Source organism: Polistes fuscatus, unplaced genomic scaffold, assembly GCF_010416935.1.
Source record: "Polistes fuscatus isolate 324 unplaced genomic scaffold, CU_Pfus_HIC Scaffold10, whole genome shotgun sequence".
Lineage (NCBI taxonomy): Eukaryota > Metazoa > Arthropoda > Insecta > Hymenoptera > Vespidae > Polistes > Polistes fuscatus.
In genome coordinates, this window is record NW_025112998.1 from 11,062 (window position 1) to 30,297 (window position 19,236).

General features: G+C 35.6%; 1 protein-coding gene and 2 long non-coding RNA genes across 3 annotated transcripts; 1 reads left to right on the top strand and 2 right to left on the bottom strand.

The window, feature by feature from the left end:
- Positions 1 to 2,089: 2,089 nt before the first annotated feature.
- LOC122525896 lies at positions 2,090 to 2,398 on the top strand. Its single transcript, XR_006305905.1, has 2 exons — positions 2,090 to 2,268; positions 2,343 to 2,398. It is a non-coding gene; the product is annotated as an uncharacterized LOC122525896 (long non-coding RNA).
- Positions 2,399 to 3,502: 1,104 nt separating this feature from the next.
- Positions 3,503 to 5,971, bottom strand: LOC122524739 (piggyBac transposable element-derived protein 4-like). Its single transcript, XM_043647153.1, has 2 exons — positions 4,380 to 5,971; positions 3,503 to 3,506 (listed from the first exon to the last, which is right to left on the bottom strand). Exons 1-2 carry the CDS (start codon positions 5,969 to 5,971, stop codon positions 3,503 to 3,505), a joined length of 1,596 nt encoding a protein of 531 aa, XP_043503088.1.
- Positions 5,972 to 6,181: 210 nt separating this feature from the next.
- On the bottom strand, positions 6,182 to 6,564 carry LOC122525903. The gene is made up of 2 exons (XR_006305912.1): positions 6,460 to 6,564; positions 6,182 to 6,383 (listed from the first exon to the last, which is right to left on the bottom strand). It is a non-coding gene; the product is annotated as an uncharacterized LOC122525903 (long non-coding RNA).
- Between the last annotated feature and the right edge of the window lie 12,672 nt (positions 6,565 to 19,236).

Consider the following 19,236-nt stretch of genomic DNA (forward strand, 5'->3'; position numbering starts at 1 on the left):
TATATTTTTATTCTCATTTATTTATTTAATTTTATTTAAATATATATATATATATTTATAGCGTGACCAGGTAAAAAGGGGGAGAATTGAAAATATGAAAAGATAAGCTACTAATTATTATTTTTTATTAAGTTAACAAAAAAAAGAAAGGAAAAATATTTTTAATCGATCGATGTATTATATATTAGGTGTACAAATAAGTTTCCGCTGTTTTAATGTAGATAGCGCAGCGCGGAGTTTCCGTTAACTTTCGCAGATGATATCCTGCATAAAAATTAGTTTGGACGTTTAAGAACAACATAACCTATTAATATTATTGATTTCATATTGGTAAAATATAATTTTTTTTAGTTGAAAATGTCCAAATTTGAGCCAAATAAGTGTCATTTGCGGGAAATATTAGTTTACTTCTTTAATATAAAGAAATCTGCTGCTGAGGCGCATCGATTGCTCATAGAAGCATATGGTGAGACTGCTTTGAGTGAGAGAACGTGTTGTGAGTGGTTTCAAAAGTTTAAAAACGGTGATTTCGACGTAGAAGACAAAGATCGCAGTGGAAGGCCAAAAATTTACGAGGATGCAGAATTGGAGGAAATATTGGAGGAAGATTCATCTCAAACACAAAAAGAATTTGCTGTAACATTAGAAGTCACTCAGCAAGCAGTCTCACATCGTTTAAAATCATTAGGAATGATTAATAAACAAGGAAATTTGGTTCCGTACGAATTAAAGCCGAGAGATATTGAACGCTGATTATGCTTAAGTGAAATACTGCTTGCTAGACATAAAAAAAAAGGGTTTTTTACATCGTATCATCACTGGTGACGAGAAATGGATACATTATGATAATCCAAAAAGAAGAAAATCACGGGGAAACCGAATATTCACGGAAAAAAACTCATGCTGTGTATTTGGTGGGATCAGCTGGGTGTAGTGTATTATGAGTTGCTTAATCCGAGCGAAACAATCACCGGAGCCCTCTATCGAACACAATTAATGAGATTGAGCCGAGCTCTGAAGGAAAAACGCCCTCAATACTATTCTAGACACGAAAAAATTATTCTCCTGCATGACAATGCTCGTCCACATGTAGCGGCTCCCGTGAAAAAGTATTTGGAAACACTTGATTGGGAAGTGTTACCCCACCCGCCGTATTCACCAGACATTGCACCGTCCGATTATCACCTATTTCGGTCCATGGCACATGCTCTGTCGGAGCAGCGGTTCAAATCATATGAAGATACCAAAAATTGGGTTGATTTGTGGATAGCCTCAAAAGACAAGGAGTTCTTCCGACGTGGGATCCGAATGTTGCCTGAGAGATGGGAAAACATCATTGCAAGTAATGGACAGAATTTTAAATAACCTTAAAATTACAATTCTTCTAGAATAAATACTTAATTTTTAATAAAAAACGGCGGAAACTTATTTGTACACCTAATATATAAAAAAGAATAAAAAAATATCAAAATATAGATATCAGTTCACATTAAATATAAGGGAGATATATCGAATTACTTTATGCGTCAACGGCAATGGCGCGGAGACAGCATTAGTTCTCGCTCAGTCATTTAAGTCGAGCAGCGCTGAGTACGATTAGTAACTTGGATGGGTGACCCACTTGAGAAAAAAGAGAGGAAGAAGAGAAGAAGGAAAGACGACGACTTTTTATGCAGTAAATTTGAAATCGCTTTGCCGCGCATCGTAAATACCGACAAACTTCGTGATGTCGTTTTTACTGACGCTCGGAAAAAAATCACTCCCATCATATTTTCCCAAACGTGTTAAAAAAAAATAATTCCCCCACGAAGAATCGAACGTTAAATACCCAGCGCGAGAAGCGAAGACGTTACTACTTACGCTAACGCACCACTTGATAATATCTCAATTTATTTCGTACAATTCTTAAGACTTTGAAGATGAATCAGAATGCATTACTATTTTCTTATAACATAATAAAAATGAATTAAAATTATGTATAGACAAAAAATAAATTCCACGTTTTTAGAATATCCTTTCATATATATCTTGAATTAATTTTATGTGTGGTTATAAAATTCTTCTTTTTCAAATATGTATGTAAGGACAGTAGTTTGAGCTATATTGAATTTAGCGCGTAAATAGGTTAGGGAATAAAACAGGTGGCGTTAGTGCTACAAAGAAAGCAGGAGTGAAAAGATATAGAAATTAAGAAATATATGTAAGAAAATTAATCAAGAAACAACGGTGTGGATATTAGCATTGAATGTTGTTTCTTTGTTATTACAGGTAGGATAAATAATTAGTCTAAGTTGCTACATTATTATTTTGTTCAAAATAAAATAAAATCTTTGTTATTACAGAGAAACAATTCTACCTATTATCTACCCATAACCTGCACAATAAATAAGACATTATATGTATTTAATTTGATAAACTAATAAATTTTTACGAGACAAAAAGTCAGTAATTTAAAATTTTATAAAATACATAATTTAATAGGAAAAATATTTAAATTTTAAATTTCGTCTTAAAGAGAATACGTATTCAATTTGATATACAAATAAATTTTTGTGAGGCAAAGAATTTATATCAATTAATTATTCTAATTAATTTTATTGCGAGACACAAAATTAATTCATTATTTTTACTCTCAACTAAATAATAATAGTTTCTGTTAAAATGAATTATTTTTTTTTTAGTCAAGGTTCATTATTTTTGACAATAAATAAAGAAACGGCGTGCCATAAGCATCAAGATTCGATTTAAAAATGCCGCGCTTATACGCCGATATATATAGATATACAAAACGCTCGACGCTCGATGGCCAAGACGTAAAATTCTTGCTACCGAAAGAAAAAATATAAAAAGAGAAATATCAGAACGCTCAACAATCGATGGCCAAGGACAATAATACTCGTTATCGCATGATAAATAAAAAGAGAGAAATATTGGTTTGTTCTCTCACTCGCACTTTCATTCAAGACCGAGAGTCCCGAAGATTACCGAAGATCCTTCGTTTGTGTTTAGTGCACACGGACGCTCGCACGCATACTAGCTCGCTCGCGTGTAAAACGCGACGGAGGGATAAGCTTGCTTTCTCCCACTCTTACAATTTTTTTCCCATCTTCAATCCAATTTTATTCGCTTATTTTTGAAAAAACGAAGATAACTCATAGAACATTTTTTATGTATATTTTAATTCTCTACAACTTTTGTTTGAAACTTTTTTCGATGAAATGCCTAGATTCTAAGATAAGGCCATTTTTTACCCTTTTTTACCCTTTTTCTCAAAACCTCGGGGATTGATTTTAATAAAATTAGCACCATTCGATTCAGCGTCGTCAATTTACCCTTATATCAAAGAATCAAGCTGTTGCTAAAAAAATCAGTTTTTGGCCCGCGTTGACTGGCCTATTACCAAAGACATTCTGTCTATTCTACCGCTGGACGCCTACGAGGACACTTGGAAACAAAATAATCGGAAACAAAGAGCGAGAGGAGTATTAGACGGACAAAGAGTTTATCTGTTAAGACGAATACATCTTACAGATATTATAACGACTATAGCGAGAAGTAGAGGCGATAATTAAGGTGATATTTATATATTCACCATAATCGAGAAGTAGAGGCGATAATTAACGGTGAGAGATATAATTTCTATTTCTTTCAACGTGATTACCCATACGGGTTAATCGTGACGAGAAGTTGATCACGGACTATGTCCGTGATCCATCGTCGTCCATTGTATTGATAACAACCAGGGTTTTTTGCCGCAAGGCTTTTTCCCTGACGAGCCAATAAAGCATTACACTTATTGGCTCAACCACGTGTTTTATTTTATTCTAATTCACCTTTTCACCTCCTCATAATAAGCTTAATCCAATCGCCGGAGGACTCCGTGTTGGAGGAATTTTGGCAAATACAGTTTATTTGAATACATTCATATCAAATATTTTGAAGTCGGTGTATAAAGAAATAAATAATAAGCGTAGGATACGATTAACAAATATTCTTAAAAAAACTTAATATTTTCTTTCACAAATAATAATCTACGCATTCAATTTTCTTTCATAGAATTTTATATTCTTAGGAGTTTGTTAGTAAACTCATAAATATATATATATCACTATTCCTACCGACACTTCACGTATACCTATTCCTACCGCGGCTGGTCAAATGACCGGTCTTTCACAACTTATATTTTTCAATATTGAATGCAGACCAATGGCCAGCTTACCAGTATAAAAATATATTTTCTTTTATTCAAGAGTACATAATCTACATTTTATTCGTTTTCGTCGCATTTTTTACAAATGGGCTTCTCAACTGTACATTTTCCGCATACGTACTTTTTACATTTTAGACAGATTTTGTTCGTCTTATTATCTTTACAATACCTTTTCTGACATGTTTTCCGTTCACGAGAACCTGTACTTGTACTTGCGATGGGTATTGGTTGATTTTTTTTGCCGAGCTCTTGTTGGTATTCGATGGCAAGTTCTTCTGCCAATTGAAATAGAAATTCCTGTCTTGTAATTTCTCCTCCCGTAGTTTCTTTATATAACACCCATGCATTTATCCCGGCTAAATCCAAGATATTAAAAAATACTTGCAAAGGCCATCTCCGAGATTTAGATTTTACCGAATAATTTCTGGCCATTTGGTCGGTCACATCTACGCCAAACTTGGTGCTATTATATAATTGAATTGTCTCCGGTGTTCGGGTGTCATTTTTTTCAATTTGTACGGAGTTGTGCATTGAACTGAGAATTAGAACTTTCTTTCTTGGTTTGGCTTTGTAAACTGTCAACATACAATTATTTGAGCGATAGAGTATGGTTGAAAAAAGTGCCATGTCGTCATTTTTCAGTTTTGCCAGTCTTGGTAGCTCTTTTCTATTTGCTCTAATTGTCCCAACAATCGTAGTTTTTTTTGCTAAAAGTTTTGTTGCTAAAGGTAGGCTTGTAAAAAAGTTGTCCGTGGTTATATTTCTTCCACATCCTCCATACGGTTTTGCTAATTTCATAGTGACAAACTCTCCAAGAGGAACTGAGGGTTCTCTACTTTCATCTTTTCCCAAATATGGAAAGCCGTTTATTATATATTTGCTACGCACATCGGATGCTAACCAGAATTTTATACCAAATTTGTCCGGTTTATTGGGCATGTATTGAGTAAATCTACACCTTGCTTTCGTTGGAAACAATTGTTTGTCAATAGTAATATATGGTCCTGGTTTATAACAATTCTGACTGTTGTCAATAAACTTGTACCAAACTTCGGAAATCATAGCAAATTTATCGGTTTGTAACCGTTGGTTTCGTTGATTTCTGTCGTAAAATCGAATAAATCTCATAATCTCCGTAAAGTCATGTCTACTCATAGTATTTGAGAAAAAAGGCGGGCCCCACTTTTTATTCCATAGAAGTGCTATATCTATATTCTTAGCCTCATATGCGCCGCGTGCATACAGAATTGCAAAAAATGCATATAACTTTGCAGTAGATAGTTCCCATTTATATCCCAACACTCTAAATGCCTCTGCCTCTGTGCACTTTCTTATAAGTTCGATTATATTCTTATCAATTATCACAGAAAATGCCGTCCTAACTTCGCCTTTCATAATATTACGTTTACTGTACCCAGTCGGGCCTGATGTTTCCCTAAAAATATTATGACCAGGTGCTCTTCCAGGATTAGACCCTATTTTTACTTCGTGCCAAACAGTTCCGTCCATCGCAATTTCGCTTACTTCTTCCTCATTCTCACTATCGGAACTAACTAAGAATCTCCTTCTCTTTCGTCGTCTACGTACGTTCGAAATATTCTCTTCGTTCTCATCGGTGTTCGAATCTGTTTCAAGTGGATCATAATTTTCCGTATTGTTATTTTCCATATCCAGAATTTCCTGATCATCTTCAGAACATTCTGCATCGATATCATTTATTCTCTCTAATAATACATTCGCACTCCTCAAACGACTTGCCATTTTGGGGACAAATATTCTACAAAAATAAAAACTAAAATATGAAAATGTAAATCAAAATAGATAAAAAAAGAATAAAAGATAAAATGTGAAACTTACTGCGAAGTATTGTTAGTCTTGTCCACTATTTTGAAAATGGCACTTATAACTCGTAATACGATATAAAATATTACAAAATAATAATAAAAGACTGCCAAGTATGCTCTTTGTGACTTTCACGTTCGATGCACTCTGTTCGTGTCGCAAGACTATACTGATTTGAATTCGTGAGAAGACGTCTATACACTTCCTTCAGTTACAAGTTTATTTATTTTACGTCATAGTAGATGAGATGGCGTAGAACATTCGAGGATCTTGACCGTATCGGATATCAATCAAGCAAATAAACACCGCTAGCCCGATAGTCGAGTGAGAACTGTAAACACTTGGAAGTGCCGTAAACCATTTTCTGGAAGGCACTTATCGGATAAAATGTGTCATAACTACATTACCTTTCGTTTGTAACGACTTTATAGTTTTGGCATTGAGTCTTAGAGAGAAACTCTTACATAAATGTATAAATCGTACTACCGGTCAAATGACCGGTCGTGGTAGGTAAGACAGACTACAAATTTTTCTCGGAAAATAAACAATAGAAAAATAAGTGAATATTGAAAAATATATCATACATATATATGAGGAAAAGTGGTAAAGTTTAAAGGCGATTCACATACGTTGAATGTAGGAAATTCCAAATGAAAATTAAAAAACGGTCATTTGACCGGTCCTGGTAGGAATAGTGATATATATATATATATATATATATATATGTAGGATTCCCTCTCTCCAGTTAGTCTTCCGAAAAGATATCTAACGAATAAAAAAGTAAGAATTCCGCGGTGTTGTCAATAGGTTAATATAGAAGGGAAACCTCTCTTCACGGAAATGCAATATATTTAAAATTTTTTTTTTTATAACTCCATACATCTTTACAATTTGTCCGTAGACATTTGGTAAATTGTTATATAAGTGAAAAAGATAGCACGTAGACGTTTTCTCCAATGAGAAAGCGTCGCTATTGTCGTTTATTTCATTTAGTTATAGTTTTTACTAGGTCTCCTGGGTGGATTCTTTTGAGCTTTCTAGGGATATATTGGTTATAGTTTTCATTGGCTAGCGGGTTTATGTGCGTATCAATTCTTCTTTTATATCTGCAGGTTAACTTGGTTATTTCTTCTTGTATCGTGGGAATATTTAAGTCTTTCCGTATATCTTCATTACGGACGTACCATGGAGCATCCACGATTGTGCGTAGGGTTATGGATTGTTGGGCCTCGAGCTTGACAATGTGGCTTTTTGCTGCTATACCCCATAGCGGTAATCCATATGTTCAGATTGGTTTTATAATTGCTTTGTAAATTCTTAGTTTATTCTCTATACTAAGTTTCGATTTTTTTCATGTTAGCTAAGCCATTTGTCTCCTTTTTAAACGAATTTGTTCGATTTTGGCATTTATATGCTTTTTCCATGTTAGTTTGGAATCTAGGTTTAGTCCTAAATACTTGACCGTTGATACTTGTGGAATTTCTGTTTTATATAATTGTAGTTTTGGTATTTTGTTTTTCCTCAGTGTAAACGTAATGTGTTTACATTTTGTAGAGTTTACTTTGATCTTCCTATTCTGTAACCATTCTTCGAGGGAATTGATTTGGTTTTGTAACAATTGAACTGCTTGTTGTGGATCTTTGTTTACGGTAAACATTGCCGTGTCGTCTGCAAATGTTAAGACAGTACAGTTAGCGTTTATTGGTATGTCTGCCGTTTAGAGGGTGTAAAGAATTGGTCCGAGGATACTTCACTGCGGAACCCCAGCTTTGATTAATTTGATGTTCGAATGAGTGTCTTTTATTTTTACGTAGAATGTCCTGTCGGAAAGATAAGATTTTAGGAGTTTGTAATACGAGTGTGGGACTTTCGGTAGGAACGCGAGAGAGAGTGGTCGTGTGGAAGAAAGATCCCAGAAAAAGAGTGATAAGTGGAAAATCAAAAGGTAAAGGGGAAAGAAACTGGAAAAGATAAGGGAGGGTAAAGTAATGTAAGAAGTTTAAGGGGTCTGTAAATCGATGGTTGACGCGGCATGAACGGAAAGTCCAGTGTCAGCCACCGATGGCTGACGTGGCGCTCAACGTGTTAAGAGAGTGTAAAGTGAAGGTAATAGTGTAAAAGCGGGAGGACGCGTGATAAAGAGAAGTTAGGATAGAGGATAAAGCGTTGGTGGAAGACTCGGTAAGGAAGATTTCTTACTGGTCAATGAGAAATATTAAATTGAATGGTAAAGCGAGCTGAAATATGAAAACAAGGAGCAATGCAGGCACAAAGGAGATAGAGCAGTCAAGGTTAAGTTTTGGGAAGGATAACCAAGATAGTAGAGAGATGAACGAAAAGTTGGGTAGAATGGAAAAGAAATTAGAAAGTTTGATTAGCATATTAGAAAAAAGGGAAGAAGAATGGAAAGAGGAAAAGCAATTGTGTATGAAAGAAAGACAACAATGGATTGAGGGAAAGAAGTCATTAGAACAGAGAATATGCAGATTGGAATGGAATAAGGAAAGAGGTGAGAGAGAGAAGAGAAAGAAAAATATTGTGATAAAGGGTGAAAGCATAGAGAAAGAAAATTTGGAAAAAAATGTTGAGGAGTTTATTGAAAAAAATATTAAAGTGAAAGTCAAGGTGGAAAAAGTTATGGAAGTAAGAGTGAATAAAGAGCAAAGGGAGAGAAAGTTAATGATAGTAAAACTGGAAAATAAAGAAATGAGGGAGCGAGTAATGAGGAACAAGAAATATCTGGAAAGGGGGGTTTACATTGATAGGGATATGACGGTAAAGAAAAGAGAAATAGAGAGTATGATTATAAATAAGGCAAAAGAACAGAGGAAAACAGGAAGAAGGGCTAGAATCGGTTATAAGAAGATTTTAACAGATGATAGATGAATGAGGTATGATGAATGGAGGGGGGAGTTTGTGGAAGAAGGAAAGAGGAAAAGGCAGGAATTGAAAGAACAAGAAGAAAGAGGGGAGGGGGAAGAAATTAAAAGAAGGGTTAGTATCTGTGTGTAGAATATAGCTGGGGTGTTAAATAAGGACGTGGAAGTGTGGAAATATCTGAGTGATTTTGAGGTGGTAATATTAGTGGAGACATGGTTGGAGAAAGATAAATAGGCAGGGTTAGAAGGGAAGTTGCCAAGAAAGTTTCAATGGAAATGTGTAGCAGCATCAAGAAATTATAGTAAAGGTAGAGCAAAAGGAGGAATAATAGTAGGAATTAGTAAAAGGGTGATGGGTAGAAAATTTGAGGTTTGGAGTGAGAATATAGTTATGCAGGAGATAAGGCAGGGAGGACAGATTTGAAAAATAGTAGGGGTGTATAGCCAAGATATAGTAAGAACATTGGAAATTATAAGAAAAAAAGTAAAGTCAAAGGAAAAGGATGTGTTTTGTTAGTGGGAGATTGGAATGCAAGAACCGGTAATGAGGGAGGGTGGGTAGAAGAAACGGGTAGGGAAAGTAAGAGAGTTAAATTAAGACAGTCAAAAGATGAGACAATAAATGAGGAAGGAAGAAGACTTGTAAAGGAAATAGCAGAGGAAGGATGGTGCATAGTAAATGGGCAAAAAGGAGAAGAAGGAGAGTTCACATATATTGGAAGTAGAGGGGAATCGGTGATAGATTATGCAATTGGGAATCAGGAGGCTTTTGACCAGATAAAGGAAATGAGAATAGGGCATAGAACGGAGGCAGATCATATCCCATTAGAAGTATATTTAGAGGAAGAAGTAAAATTAAAGGCAGAGGAAGAGAAGGTAGAAAAGGAGATAGAAAGAAGAATTTGGTCCGGGGAGGTGATTGAGCAGTATCATGAAAGGTATAAAGGATGGTTGGGAAAAGAAGAGGAGATAGAGGGAAGGTGGGAAGAGATAAAGGAGGTAATAGAAAGCGCAGTACCTAAAATGAAGAAGCGAGTCAAGGCATGGAAGTTGGGAGATAGAAAATGGTATGATAAGGAATGGAAAGGTAAAAAGAGGGAATTAAGGAAAATTCTGAAGTCATGGAGGAAAAAGGAAGTACAAAGGAGTTTTTATTTAAGCGAAAAAAGAGAGTACAGGAATTGGTGTGAGACAAAAAGGAAAAGGTTTGAAAGTTTAGAGGAGGAGAAGTTAAAAAATGCAACAGGGGAAGGAGAGGTATGGAGGTATATTAACAGGTTCAGAAAGAAGCGGAAAGAAGAGATAAGCAAAAAGATCAAGATAGAACATTGGAGAAAACATTTCATGGAAAAGTTAGAAGGAAAGGGGAAGAGTACAGAGGGAATGGAGGAGGGAAGAGGTAGGGCAGCATATAGAGGAGCAAGAAGAATTGGACAAGAAAGAATTTGTGAGACAGGTCAATAAACTTAAGTTAGAAAAGGCACCGGGTGAGAATAAGTTAGAGAATGAAGTGTGGAAATATATGCCAAAGGAGGTGGAGACAGCTCTGTGGGAGTTGTTGAGGAAAATATGGAAAGAGGGGGAATACCGGAGCAATGGAGAAGAGGGACAATGTGCATGATTTATAAAAAAGGGGATAAAGATATTATAGAAAATTACAGAGGAGTCACATTAACTTGCATAGCATATAAAATATATGCTAGTATGTTAAATGAAATGTTGAAGAAGAAGATAGAGGGTAAATTAGCGGAGAGTCAGTTTGGACTTAGAGAGAAGAGAGAAGTAATAGAAGCGATATATGCAATTAAACATATAGTAGATGAAAAACTAAGTAAACCGAAAGGAAAAGTATTTGCATGTTTTGTAGATCTTAAAGAGGCATTTGACAGGGTTGACAGAGAAGTATTAAAAGAGAGGTTGAGGGAGACGGGGGTAGGGGTTAATTTAAGTAGGAGATTATGGACATTATATAGGGAAACAATAAATGTAATCAAAGTTGGAGAGGAAGAAGCGGAGGAATTTTTGACGGAAAAGGGGGTAAGGCAAGGATGTCCGTTAAGTCCAACTCTTTTTAATATATATATGGCGGACCTAGAAGAGGAGATGAGAAAAGGGCAAAAAGGAGGATGTAGAGTTGGGAACGAGAAGGTATGGAGTGTATCGTATGCTGATGATATTGTATTGGTAGCAGATAGAGAAGAAGAACTGAAAGGTATGCTAAGAAGGTTTAAAAAGTATCTGGAAAGTAAGAAGATGATATTAAGTGAAGCAAAAACAAAAATTTTGGTATTCGAAAAAAGAAAAGGAAAGGATAGAATGTGGAAGTGGGGTGATAAAGAATTAGAGGAAGTGGAAGAAATAAGATACTTAGGATACATATTACAGAAGAATGGAAGAAATGAGAGGCACATGAAGGAGAGGAAGAGAAAAGCAATAAATGTGATGAAAAATGCTTGGAGCATAGGAGAAAGGATATTTAAGAAAAGTTACAGAAGAAGAAGGAAATTGTTTACAGCGTTAGTGGAGAGTGTAGCGTTATTTAGAGTGGAAATATGGGGATGGGAGGAAGATGAGAGGTTGGAAAGTGTACAAAGAAGATATATGAAATGGACTTTAGGGTTAGATAGTAATACGCCAAATTATATAATGAAAAAAGAATGTAAATATGAGAAAATGAGAATTAAAGCATTAAGAAGAGCGTTAAAATTCGAAGAGAAAATAAGGGATTCAGATATAAAATTGGTGAAAGAATGTATAAGAGAAAGGGATAAAGACGGAGAAAGAGAGAAAATAGGGAAGGAGTCAAAGATGAGGGTCGGAATAATAAGAAGAGAGAGAGTAAAGGAATCAAGATATATGAGAGGTATGGAGTTCAAAGAGGAGGTAAGAGAAAAGATATTATTGAACGTGGAAAGGAAATTCAAGGAAGAGAGAGTGGATAAGATAGAAAACTCAAAGTATAATACGATGTACAAGTATATAAGAGCAGAGGAAGAACCAGAGTATTTGAAAAAGGATATGTCAATGAGGGATAGGAAAATAATAGCAAGATTCAGATGCGGAAATGAATGTAAAAGCAGAGAATTTTGGAAAGGGGAGGAGGAGAAGAGGTGTAGATTGTGCAATGAAGGGGAGGAAGATTACATGCACATACTGGGGACATGTGAAGTAACGAGGAGTGAAGTTGAAATAGAAGAGATACTAAGTCAGGATGCGAAGGAGGCAGAAATATTAAAACGAGTGATAGGAAAGAGAAGGGAAGCGGAGAGAGTTTGAGAGAAGAGTGTTAAGATAATTTTTGGTTTGTTTTTATATTAAGTCAGTTATTAAGTTGAATTTGTTAGTATTAAGTTGTTATGTTGGTAATATAGTTTATTTAGGATGTTATATATAATATGTTTATGGTTAAATGGCAAAGTATTGTAAGATATTGTAGAAGGGAGATTGTAAGGGAAGCCCTCCAAACCCGAAAGGGGCGGAGTAAAGAATAAATAAATAAAATAAGTATATACCTTCTTTTTTTGCACAGAGTGAAATTTTCCTCGTTTTCACTCTCGGAATCATTTTCGGAATCAGTTAATCCATTCGAAAATAGAATTCTTTTTGAACTCCGTCCTGACGTTCTAAGAAGGGTGCAAATAAAAATTAAAAAACAAATTTTACGCAAACCCACAACTAATATTTGTAGATAAACATTTATAACCTCTGAATTTACCTCTACTATAAAAGTAGACAATAATCTTTTCAACCTATATGTTGACCGACTTATATCGGTTCAAGATAGATTTTATATTATAATCCTTGTTTTCTATTATAGATTTGTGCCTTACAAATACTTCACCATCCAATAGAAAATAATTAAAGACACTTATTTCGTATGCCGAATATGTTTTTAGCAGGATTTAGTTCAGTAAATTATATTATTATAATATTATAATTATTAGTTTCTATTCAACCGATAAGATAGATTCTGTTTTACCAACGGAGTAGGCGTAGGTGTCACGTGGCACCGACTATAGTCGGCATCCGTACACACAGAACTTCGCGCGGCCGCCGACTATAGTCGGTGTCCGTAGCGAAAGGGTTAAATCCATTTGTCCTTCCTTTCTCCTAAAATAACACAACACTTCATTTATGTATTCTGGACAAGCCCCCAAAAAATGTTGCGCTACCCCCGTACACTATTTAAGAAACGAAAGGAAGCTTTATTAGCTAAATCAATACAATAAATAAGCTCGCCAATTTCCTCTCGTTGTAATCGCGCTTGTTTAGACGTCACGTCCGATCACTTGGGCCACCTGTCAAATACTGATTCCGACTTCAGCCAGTCAACAGACTCGAGTAGCCTGGAAATGGCTTTCAATCTCTTCATCCCAGGGCTACCGAAGCCGGCTCATAACAATACTTTTTTCGAAGCTATCAATTCTTTGAATATTAGGTTAATGAACTTCTAAAAAACGGAAGGTGAATTACGTAACCCAAACGAAACTTTTAAAAATTCATAATGACCGTTCGACACGACAAATGCCGTGTACTTTCGACTGTTCTTAGTTACTGACACATGGAAAAATCTATTCTTTAAATTTATTGTGGAAAACACGCGTGCGTCTTGTAAAGCATTTAACTGATTCTCGATCAGAGGTAATAGGTTACATCTTCGCATACTATGAAATTTACCAAATCTCGCTCGTTTTGATCTAATGAATTCTTTATAATGCAAACGGTTTCTACATTGCATTAATAATTCATCAATCAAAATGTTTTTTATTGGTAAATACATGCGAATAAAAGTCTTTTATATTATTTCAGAAACTTTTCAAATTTTTATGAGTAAATCCTTAAAACTATTATTACTAGAAAAATGTAAATTTTAAACAATAGAGAGAAATCGGTTACGATACATAATATTCTTAAAATATGATGTTTCTATACTTTTATCTGTGGTCCAATAACTCTGAATAGTAGGCTTAGGAACTAAACTCATTAAAATATTTAAAGCAACAAATATTTTTAGTTCATCGTCTGTAAGAGGAGTAAAATCTACGTCAGTTACGCCATATTTATTTGTCTGTGATATTGTTTTCGTAACTAGTTCTTTGTTAAAAAATAATTCAATAATTCAATCATTTAAACCATCCTATCCGTCTTGTCACAAACACACCATTCTCCTATTCACACAGAACTTTTGGAGATTTGCAGTTTTCAACAAACGATTATCAAATTTTTATATATCTATAGATTTTAATGCCCCTGTACAATGATGACTTTTGGGGTAAAATGATCATGTAATATAAGTAGCATGTATTAATGGATTAAAATAAGGGTTACTTAATCGATAGAAGTGTCAATTGTTGCTTAAAAGCTCGAAGTATACAATCTATGTATAATATTTCCCTACAATATAAGTAGAGTACATTATTGCATTATTAAGGTATTCAATTATTCGAGGCAAGTGTGTATCTTTTATTGAAACTTTCGTATAAGCTTTCAGTAAACCGTCGTCTCCGTAAATCCTCTCCATACTGACCCGTTGTCCTTAATAAAATGTTTTTTAAAAGACATTGTTTATATGACTTTCCGAACATTGCACATATGTGAAAAGGGAATAATGCACCTAATCAATAAAATTTAAGATTATAACGTTCTCATTTTCATATTTTGATCTTTTTATTGTAATTATTTTAATGCTGCTGCCCACTGATAATTTCGAAAATAATATTTCCCGTCAATATAAGTAGAGTACATTAATGCATTAATACAGTATTCAATTATTCGAAGCAAGTGTGTATTTTTTTTTAGAACTTTCGAATAAGTTATCCGTTATCCGTCGCCTTCATAATTCCTCTCCACACTGATCCGTTGTCTTCTCTGAAATTTTTTTTATTAAATATTGTTTATATGACTTTCCGATCATTGCGCATTTGTGAAAAGGGAATAATGCACCTAATAAATAAAATTTAATATTATAACGTTCTTATTTCCACATTTTGATCTTTTATTTGTAATTATTTTAATGCTGCTGCTCAGTGATTACTTCGAGGATAATATTTCCCTACAATATAAGAAGAGTTGAATTATTCTTAAAATAACAGTCAATTTATCGAGGCAAGTGTGTATCGATTTCACAAAGATTCAAATATAAGTTGTGTGTGCCGCGCTGTCTTCGTGATTCCACTCCACACTGAACCGTTGTCCTCTCTGAAATTTCTTTTATTAAATATTGTTTTTATGACTTTCCGAACTTTGCGCATATGTGAAAAGGGAATAATGCACCTAATAATTAAATTTAAGATTGTAACGTTCTCATTTTCACATTTTGATCTGTTTTTTGTAATTATTTAATGCTGATGCGCAGTAATTACTTCGTAGATAATATTTCCCTTCAATATAATTAGAGTACTTTAATGCATTAATACAGTATTTATTTATTCAAGGCAAGTGTGTATCTTTTTTTAAAACTTTCTTTTACGTTTCCTTAAACCGTCGTCTTCATGATTCCTCTCCACACTGACTGTCCTTAATAAAATTTTTTTTATTAAATATTGTTTATATGACTTAGATATATAATTAGATAGACAAATAATTAGATAGCAACGTTGATCACTATTGTATAATCGCATTATTTATTAATATAACAAAAGAAAAGAAAATGTTTGATAGAATGATGTACGTCGGGCAAAGCAGCGGTATCAATGAACGCAGGACATGTGCACGTGAAGAACGATATGTATATATCGAAGAAGAACGCGAGATGGCATTACGTTATGAGCGTTTTACCGTGAATCGTCACGCTGCGCGGGTTTTGAATTTTATCTACGTTCACTAATACTTCCCCTTGATTTAGGTAGGTTTCCGATGGGAATCTCAATCTTCTCAATGGCGAGGAGATCCAGACACTTCAAAGGCTTCTGTCACATTACGCCGAACCGAGCAGCCCACCGCACGAGAGAAAAATTATTTAAATAGGAATTCTATGGGCATAAAGAATTCTAAAGAGGTTGACAATCTACAGACAAACCAAAATAAATAGGTAATATTTTCTAAAAGCTTAGGTTACAGGCGACTAGAAATAATTCTAAGATATTCGGTCCACTCAAGAGCAAGGGTCTCATGCTCTGTTTCCCCTTATGTAAACCAGATGCAAGTTTGAACGGGAAAAATTCCGAGAGCTGTGGAAAATACTCTCTCGCTAAGACGTTACAGGCGTTAAAAGAAAGAAATATCGATGACCAATAGGGAATCTGTGATTTAATAAGAAACGCCCTGTAGGAAAAAGAGAGTCCTTCCCCTCCCGCTATATGCGGAGTATAAAAGACGGACACCGGATCGGAATGAGGGCTTATTTTAGAGAGTTACATAAAGAGTGATATATAGAGATAGATGCATAAGTACGAATAATTTGTTATAAGCCTGAAGTCAGTAAGTGTTTAAACCTCAGGTGCGACGATATATATATAAAGGTAGTTTTTTACTTGTATTTTGTTCTATTTTCTTGTGTTTTGTTAAAATATATGATCCATATTTTGTACTACTTCGTCTCAACTGTTATTCACCCCGACCTTTAATCGAACATTTGGCGACCGTGACAGGACTGGGGTCTTACTAGTTTTACAGTTTTGTGCGAAAAGTTATTTTAGTGCTTTATAATTAAAATGGATCTTTTAAAAAGGAAAAGAACAATGGCTCGCGCTGCATTCACAAAAGCGTATAACACTTTGAATGCATTACTGAATCCAGCAAAGGGATCGAGTAGGGGAGCGATTTCAAACTACCTAGCACAATTGGAATCCAAAACACAACAACTGACTTCAATTTCGCAATCGTACTTGGATCTGAGAATGGAAGGAGACGATTATTCGGAGACAGAAATCGAGCAAGAGACGAACGAAACTATGGAATATGAAGTAAAATTTTTTGATATCAAGTCACAAGTCGAACATCTCTTCAAAGGGACAGAAAGTTCGTCTACCTCCGCACTAGCTGCCGTCGCCCTTCCAGCACAACCAGACATAAGAGTGTCTTGTAATTTACCGACGATCCGATTGCATCAATTTAGAGGTAATATAGAAGATTGGCTACCATTTTGGAGTTCGTTCAAGAAAGTACACGAAAACTCCGGGTTGACAAAAGAAGACAAGTTCCAATATTTAATGCAATCTATGGAGCCGAAATCTCGTGCAGCCGCATTGATTAAAAGTTATCCGCCTACCGCTGAAAATTACACAAAGGCGATTGATAGTCTAATGGAGCGATACGGTGATACAGATCTGCAAATTGAAGTATATATACGTCAATTATTGCAACTTGTCCTGCGGAAACCAGCCAGGTCTACAAATCATTTCCTCTCCGGTTTATATGATAACCTAGAATCACGTTTGCGAGCGTTGGAATCTTTAGGTCTCACCAACGATACGTAAGCGACCATATTGTATCCTCTCGTAGAATCAGCACTACCAGAAGAATTATTGAGAGCGTGGCAACGTAGTTGCTCACTTCTAAACGCTAATTACATAGGAGGAACAGGAGCTTCCGCTATTCGTGGAAAAGGGCGATTAACTCGACTCATGGAATTTCTGGCAATGAAAGTGAAAAGTGAGATGAAAGTTTCCTTAGCTATGGAAGGTTTTTTGCCAAGTGATAACCGTAAAAAAGATAAACCTTCAAGAAATCGCCCACACATGAGAGACGTTCCTAGTGCTGCTAGTTTACTTACGACTAATAAAGGGAAAAAATCTTCGTGCGTGTTTTGTGATTCTAGTGAACACGGTAATGTTAATTGTGAGATCGCGAAGAACATGAGCCTACGGGAAAAAAGGGAACATGCGAGGAAGTACAACACGTGTTCCGTCTGTCTGAAATTCGGACATCATTATAAGCGATGCTTCGCCAGAGTGAAGTGCGACGGATGCTCTCGTAGGCATGTAACGCTCGTGTGTCCGGTAAACGAAAAAGACGATACCGAAAAGGAAGAAACAAAACCGAAAGGAACCACCAATAATAAAAGGGAAATTACTATCAATGAGTGTAGTTTAACGGGTTGCTGCAACGATGCAGAAGTGCTTATGCCAACTTTGCGTGCGAAACTAAGAAACGGGAACAAGGAAATTAACGTTCGTCTAATTATAGATAGTGGCTTTCAAAAATCATATATCACTAAAGGGGCAGTCCACGAAATGGGTTATGAACCTATAGGCGAACAAACCATGGGCCACTCACTCTTCGGCGGAAGAAGAACCGAAACGGTGTGCCACAAAAAATACCGTGTCCAAGAAGTAATATGCGAGAAAATACCGCGAGTGAAAAGTGATGAGTGTCTCGGTGAGTTGAAGAAATTAAAAATCCGTCTAAGTGATACGCAAAGTGATAACCATGCAGTCTCCCTACTCGTTGGTGCCGATATTTTAGGAAAATTATTTACTGGATGTTGTCATCAATTGAAGAATGGCCTCGCTGCTATAGAAACGCGCCTGGGTTGGACCGTCTTAGGCAAAGTTCCCACACGCGAACGACGTAACGATGCCGTCGGCACGGCAATATCGATGTTCGTCGAAAATGTCAACGTCTCAGATTTATGGTCTCTTGATATTTTAGGAATAAGAAATCCTTTTGAAAATAAAAGCCACATAGAAAACGAAAATGAAATAAAAGCTTCTCTTTTAAAAACTGTCGTAATCAACGAAGAAGGACGTTACGAGGTGGGGTTACCGTGGAAGGAAAATCACCCACCTCTAAGAGACAACAAGGAGATAGCTCATCGCCACCTACAATCCGCTATCAAGAAACTAAAGGACCAAGGACTTTACCAAAAGTATGACGCTGTGTTTAATGACTGGTTAAACGAAGGGATCATCGAGCGAGTTCCCATAGAAAAGGAAAAGAATTGGGGCCATTACCAACCCCATCGAGGTGTCCTAAAGGAAGGCTCCACTACAAGGCTTCGTCCGGTCTTCAATGCTTCAGCAAGAGGAAAAAACTCGGTATCATTAAACGAATGTTTACACGTAAGCCCTAATCTAATTGAACTTATTCCTACGATGCTTCAACGCTTTCGAAAGGGTAAAATAGGAATAATTTCCGATATAAGAAAAGCGTTTTTACAAATAGGCATAAATGCAAATGATAGGGATTTCTTGCGGTTTCTGTGGTACGATGGTAGCAGCAATATCATGATTTTACGTCATCGTAGAGTAGTATTTGGCGTCTCATCGAGTCCTTTTATTTTAGGCGCTATTATTGGCAAACATCTAAACGATCTAATTAATCAGAAAGGACGCCATGAGTTCACTACTAGCATTATTTTACAAC